The sequence below is a fragment of the Anabas testudineus genome, chromosome 5, assembly GCF_900324465.2.
Source record: "Anabas testudineus chromosome 5, fAnaTes1.2, whole genome shotgun sequence".
NCBI classification, from domain to species: domain Eukaryota; kingdom Metazoa; phylum Chordata; class Actinopteri; order Anabantiformes; family Anabantidae; genus Anabas; species Anabas testudineus.
The window spans coordinates 3,939,197-3,946,478 of NC_046614.1; the positions used below are offsets into that span (position 1 = coordinate 3,939,197).

The following is a 7,282-nucleotide window of genomic DNA, read 5'->3' on the forward strand; positions in this document are numbered from 1 at the left end:
GGAAAACTGACTTCAGAAGGTGTATTTTGTTCTGTTGAAGCTATTCTTTCGTAATTCTTGTTGAATTACTTGTATGCTTTGGGTCATTGTCCTGTTGCATCACCCACCCTCTGCGGAGCTTCAGTTGGCGGAGAGATGGTTTTACGTTTTCCTACAAAATATCTTGATAAACTCTGGAAATCATTTTTCCATGAATGACAACAATCTGTCCAGGAGCAGCAAAGCAGCCCCAAACCATGATGCTTCCTCCGCCATGTTTTACAGTGGGGATGAGGTTTTGATGTTGGTGTGCTGTGCCTTTTTTTCTCCACACATATTGTTGTGTGTTTTTTCCAAACAACTAAATCTTTTCATCTGTCCACAGAATATTTTGCCAGTAGTGCTGTGGAACATCCAGGTGCTCTTTTGCAAACTTCAAATGTGCTGCAATATTTTTTTTGGACAGCAATGGCTTTCTCCGTGGTGTCCTCCCATGTACTCCCTTCTTGTTTGATGTTTTCCTTATTGTAGATGTGTCAACAAAAATATTAGCATGTGCCAGAGATTTCTGTAAGTCTTTAGCTGACACTCTAGGATGCTTGTTTACCTCATTCAGCATTCTGCGCTGTGCTCCTGCAGTCATTTTTACAGGATGACACGCCTAGGGAGAGTAGCAACAAGTGCTGAACTTTCTCCATTTGTAGACTGTCTTACCGTGGACACATGAACATCAAGGCTTTTGGAAATACTTTTGTAACCCTTTCTTCTGAGAGCTCTTTTCTGCGAGGCATGGTTCACATCAGGCAGTGCTTCTTCAAACCAGTAAACCCAAAACTGGTGTGTGTTTTTAAAGGGCAGGACAGCTTTCAGCAACACATCCAATATCATCACACTGATTGGACTCAAGGTTGGCTCACTCCTGGCTCCAATTAGCTCTTGGAGAAGTCATTAGGCTAGGAGTTCACATAATTTTTTCATCCTGCACTGTGAATGTTTACATGTTATGTTTAATAAAAACATGAATACATATAATGTTTGTGTAGTATTATTTTCAGCAGACTGTGTTTTTCTATTGTTTTGACATAGATGAAGATCAAAGTGCATTTTATGACCAATTCATGCAGAAAACCATGAAATTCCAAAAGGTTCACAAAGTTTTTCTTGCCACTGTATAGAACAACACGTTAAAGGTAAAGGCTCTCCAAGCAGCTCAATGTTCCTTTGATTAGAATTGCACATATTATTCAGAGGTTTAAGGTAAACAGGACTGTAACTAACCTCTCTGGAAGTGGCCACAAGTGGAAAATTGATAGGACAAATTGAAGAGACGGATAATGTGAATGGTAACCGAAGACCCAAGAACTTCCAAAGAGATTAGATCAGTGTTAAATCTCACCATCCGTCGATGTTTTAGCCAAAGTGGAGTAAAAGGAGGACGACGAGGAAGACTCCACTGTTGAAAGCAAATTACAAAAATTAGGATTCTAAAAGCACATTAACTCTGAAATCAATTTTCAAAGAAATATAGCCAAAATTAAGCCTTTCCTTTCTTGGGAGAGATTGAAAACCATTACTTACCATTACCAAGACTTGACTACTGTAACTAAAGGTGAAAAATAAAATGATTAAGATTTATATAGCAAAATAACTTTGAAGAGAAATTTGATAGTGTGGAGTTACTTTGGCTTCTCAAAGTCTGACATATAAATGGCATGTTTGTATGTCAAAGGTGTGTTGCTAAAAAGACGGGTAATACCATTCATCTTTTAACTTTTTGAAGCAATATCATCCTTTAGAGCACCCACTACGCTAGACTACAGAGACACAGTGATACCTTACATGTAATAGCCTACTTAATTGCAAAAGACATAATGCCAGTAAGCACAGTCAAAAATAACCGATTTAAGAACTTCCACATCTCACTTAGGAGTTAAGGAAAGCTTTAAGCAGAATTCTTTTCCATATCGCTCAGCACCAACTGTAACACTCTGTACTGTACTTTGGTGTCTCTCACTTTGCTCTGTCACACCTGCAGCTGGTTCAAAATGTGCCAGCCAGACTTATAGCTGGAAAAAATAAAAGAGAGCCCCATTGAGATCATTGTGATGTTTGGCTTCCTGTCACATATAGCATTGCCTTTAAATGTTTTCAAAGCTCCCCAATTAATTTTAGAGCTCCTCTCCCTCTATGATAGTGAGTCTAAAAAGAGTCTTGGACCTTGCAAATCGATTACTTTTAACCGTTTCTTCTTCAGAACTACTTTAAAAGGGTGATTTTGCCTTTGCCTTCTATCGCAATCAAATAAATATTTTTCAAGAAAAACTAAAAAGGCATCTTTGGGTGTTTTTCACTGTTTTTCTTTATTACATTTGACCTGTTTTATTTGTTTTTTTGCTGTTTGTAACTTCTATATTTAATTGTATTTTATTTGTTTATTTATGTATTCATTCTTTTGTTATTGCTGAAACCTTTCACAGTTGTCCAGGACTTTGGTCAACCTCGGCTGTGTGCTATACAAATAAAGGTTATTTGATTTAAAATCAAAATAAAAAAGCAAGACTGGAAATTGAGATGCAAAAATTAGGAATACAAAGAAAATAGAAGGGGCTTGGTTATGTTCTGGGGCTACTTGCTGCATGCTTCAAAATCACAATGCCACGATTCATCCAGCTCAAATTGTGAATGAGTGATTCAGGGACACATCATTTTCACACATGGCTTGGCCACCACAGGATCCAGACCTTAACCTCTTGCGCTGTAAAACACTGTTGTTTAGCTACTCTTCAAATAATGTGTGACAGGTGAGCATTTGTTGCCTGATGTTCTTTTTTCTCTCCTCTTTCCACACACCCCAACCCACCCACCCTGAGCCTGGTTCTGCTGGAGGTTTCTTCTTTTAAAGGGAGTTTTTCATCTCCACTATTGCCTAAAGCTTGCTCAAATCGGATTGTTGGGTTTTCTGTGTAATTTTCTAAAAAATTACACTCTCTGAAGGGCCTTACACTGTAAAGGGCCTTGAAATGACTCCTGGTTTGATTTGTTGGTATACAATTCAAATTTTATTTCATCTTACAAAAGGTCAATTTTTAAAACACAAAGTCAAAGATAAAGAACATTTAAAAGATGAAGATCAGGTAAAAGAAACTAATTTAGAAAGGATATTTACAAAATACAATTACATATATGTGCCCACATCACAAAATGCAAACTGAATCATTATTTCACACACAAACTGTGCAGGTTGTTAAACTAAACCGATTATGAACATGTTAATGAAACACACAAACATGGTGACGTAAAATACAAAGACTAATAATCCATATTTTCGAATTTATTTTTATCTGTCAATGCCTCATTTGCTTCTAGAGTGGCTGACACAAGATTAATAAATTGTCATATGAAAATCAATGAATATCAATGCATGAACTCTGAATGTAGTGTATTGTTGTAATGGCAAAAATTTTTACATTTGTGTCAAACTACTTAAATTAACTCAAATGAGTTAGAAGATCATAAATGTTCATAAAATCTAAACTGTATTGCAATCCATGACATTCATATCATCATTACCTATTATTTACTGTATTTAGTGGATGGAAGCAGTGTATTGTGCCTTTACTGAGTGTGTACTGCTGTTTTAATGGAAACTAATGCACCGGTCAAGAGGGCAAAACTGTAAATTATCACCTAAAACACACAGTGTTGTGGCTAACTATTATTAATACCTGCCTACCTATCAATATCTTTGTCTGTCAGGAGAAACAAATACTTGTGCACTGCACTTGTTCTATCAAAATCACTAATGACATGACATGAGATGGGGGGTCTTAATTAGACAGTGCTTCACTTAAGAGGGTCAGAAGCCAAAAAGGTTGGAAAATATTACATACAATTTAAACACCAGCAGTATTTATTATAGGACATCATTATACATGAGTATAGGCGGGCCCAAAGCATTGAATAAATGACTTAACAATAAACAGTCGGTAATAAATTGTGTAAAATATTGAAATGAAATGTGTAACAATTTAGGAAACAAAACTATGATTACAAATGAGATAAGAGTTATTTCTATTGCACAATGTATAACCTCTTACTCATTTTTCATCCAATCACATGCCTCCTGTCTCTTGAGCACACTCAATGAGTGCCACCACAAATTAGCCAGTTAGTAGTTGCTGAGACTGTACGCTGTGTTGAATTACAGCAGCAGCCTCTAGTTAGCCAACTTTAAATCACTGTGATACTATTGTCTTAGATAACAAGAGCTAACTTGCCAACGGTGATAGTTTTAAAGACATTAACACAGCAATTTCTTCATAATGAAAATTATTGTTTCAGTTCCACTGTTGTTTATTTTCCACAATTTATTTATTTGATTCCTTATTTAATATCTTTAAAAAATAAATACATATTGAACACTTTGGGATTCCATAGAGTATGCTTCATGAGCTGTTATGAAGAGATGACTTCAAAAAACAAAATAATGAAGTGGTATCAAGTAATGTTGAAGCAATGTTTGCGCTGCTGATATATTAAATCGACACTAACCTGACATTAAACATTATGTATGCCAGATGATATATTGAAGCACTGTTACAATAACCAGTAATACTGTAGTTATTGACATTCTGTTAAAGTCAATTTTAGTGTTGCTGCTTCTTTTGCTACTCTAAACAGAACACCAAGAAAAACATTCTAGTGGAAGCCCAGAATATTTGGAGGTTAAGGTCAATGGTGGTCTGACAGTGCATATAAACAAACAAAATACTTTTAAAGATACACTTTGTTAGTGTCCAGTAGAAACCAAATTTCACAAAGTGTATCTTCGAATCCAAAAATGAAAAAAATTAAAACTGACTTAGCTTATGATTATTGACCCTGAGCTAGTTCTGGTTGTGGTCTGAAGAAGGCAGAATGTGTGTACTCTGTGCTGAATGTGTGGCCGGAAGAACTTAAAGAAGCTGATTATCACTGGGCTTATCAGGATGACGTGGGAGGTAGTAGTGCTTGGTGGTGACATATGATTAACAGCTTTTTCACTCCCATTTCACATGTTCAGTTCATACTTAGATGAACACTTTACTGAAATATGGCATGCACCCTGCTGAACACTGAAGTATTGTATGCACGGTGAACGTCACTCATTAGGTTGTCTAATTTTGATTTTTGATAATTGTCCATTTATGATGTGATTGTGCAGAAGCTCCCGTTCGTGATTGTGTAGGGTGGGGTTCAGGTCCTTGTCCCGCAGCCGAGCATTCTTCCTGATCTCCTCCAGTGAGTAGTCTTTCACTAGGCTGCCGTTCTCAAAAACAGTCACCAGCAGGTCCTGGAGAACACAGAGGACACACAGATCAATGTACTGGACAAAGACATTTTATGTTGAAACAAATTTAAACAATAGGAGCCCAGAAGGACAACAAAAGAAAATCCCAATTTTGCATTTAGTTAAGTTTAGAACTCTTCTTTAACTGGGTAAGAGGAAAATAATAAATTTCTCATAATTGGAGGTTAGGTTTATTAAAGAATCTCTAATTGACTAATTGTAATATCAAAATCATCACCCCTCACAACAGGTCTTTCAATTGTGTAGGCTAAGTGAATTGGTTTTCTGGTGTAATGTATTAAATTGTCACTTATTCATTAAACAGCTTGACCAATACTAAATGAGTTAATCACTGTTTGTGAATAATCGGTTTTGAGCCATCTAATAAGTGATCTTCATATACTACTATAAAACTGAATTGAATTGAAAACAGAATCTATTTGATGTCAGTGGAAGGTAAAATGAAATGCTGGGACTAACTTCCTCAGGTTTGCCTGCTCCTCCTTCTATTGTCTCTAGATAACCATTGGAGTTTCTCCTTAGTGATAATTGGCCCTTCTTTGATCCCTTGGATGGGTCTGTCACTGGCTGCTTGTACACGTCCATCTGAAAGGAGAAATTATTTGGCCCACATATTTACAAACCGAATGGAATTCAGTCTATGAAAAAAAAAAAAAAAAACTTTTTTTTTTAAAACCAAAATGTATGAAACACAACTACACACAGACAAGGCTAAGTGTTGCACCTGGCAAATAGTCACAGAGGGGACGTTTAATGTTTTTATTGCTTGTTTTTTTTCCTTTGTTTTTGGCATTGTTCGTGTTTGAGATACAGCCTTTCAGAACATGCATAAATCAACCTGATTTGTAACAAATAACACAATTCAAATACTTAAAACACTAAACTACCTCAACTGAATATAACCGGTATTGTCAAAAACTGTATAACAGAATTGCCCAACATTAACACCGGTAGGTCAAGGTTGAACCTGGGTTTTACACCCTTGCCATGATCTGTGCCTCAACATAAAATCAGGCACTACAGTTCTTCTGGCTTCAATACTTGGATTTTGTCCTGACATGCAGTGCCAAGTGTGGGACACTATATTGAAAGGTCTGTGCCTTTCTTAACCACCGTTTGAAGCCACTTCAAAGGTTGTAAATAATTGCATGAAGGAGAGATTGTAGTTATTAATAAGATGGCAAAAATATGTGTTTTCACTTTGCCATTAAACGTTAATAAAGGGGCTTCGCAAAGCACCTGTATCAACCTACTAACCTAGGAAATGTTGGATAGAAAAATTGGAAAATTGCAGTTTTGTTTCTATTCAAACAAGTTAGTTGAGAGTGCAGGATCTAAGCACCGATATGTGTACAAAATTGTAATGATTCCAGCCTCGTTGCTGCTGGTGTTTCCCCCCATGCTCTTCCCAGTCTGTTCACACACTCACCTACTTGACTACACGTGGTCTCCCCCACACTGTAAATAACGGCCTGCTCACCCGTCTCCCCTGCCAGATAGTTTGTTTTCAACTCCCGGACACTATCCCGCGTTTCCTTGGACTGACTTATTTTGGATTTTTTTTTTACTCTGCCTGTTCTCGACCCCGTCTCTTGCCTGACCCCCTGGTGCTGTGAGTTCTGTTTATTCCCTGTCATTCCCCCTGCTCACGGTACCAAACCTGTACCTGGACCTGCCTGATTCCCTTTCCCGGACCTGTACCCCTTTACTCTGTCTACCCTGGATTCCCCCTCATTGGACCAGCCTGACCTGACCCTGCTTCCCCTCTGGTTCTGTGAGTTTTCGCTCTGTTCTGTTTTCTCCCTTGTCCCCTTCCCTGCTTAGACTGTTTGGACCCCTTTGTGTTTTTTGACCTGGATTGTCTTTTCGTTGTGGATCTTGCCTGCCGGACTTACCCCTGAACTGCCCTAACCGTGTATGACCTGGATTACCCTTGACCTGAGTTTAGCCTGT

At 37.6% G+C, this 7,282-nt stretch overlaps 1 protein-coding gene across 1 annotated transcript; it reads right to left on the bottom strand.

Moving 5' to 3' along the window:
* Positions 1 to 3,871: 3,871 nt before the first annotated feature.
* On the bottom strand, positions 3,872 to 6,965 carry LOC113151788 (nicotinamide phosphoribosyltransferase-like). The gene is made up of 2 exons (XM_026344712.1): positions 5,789 to 6,965; positions 3,872 to 5,311 (listed from the first exon to the last, which is right to left on the bottom strand). Exons 1-2 carry the CDS (start codon positions 5,912 to 5,914, stop codon positions 5,120 to 5,122), a joined length of 318 nt encoding a protein of 105 aa, XP_026200497.1. The 5' UTR covers positions 5,915 to 6,965; the 3' UTR covers positions 3,872 to 5,119.
* Positions 6,966 to 7,282: the final 317 nt, after the last annotated feature.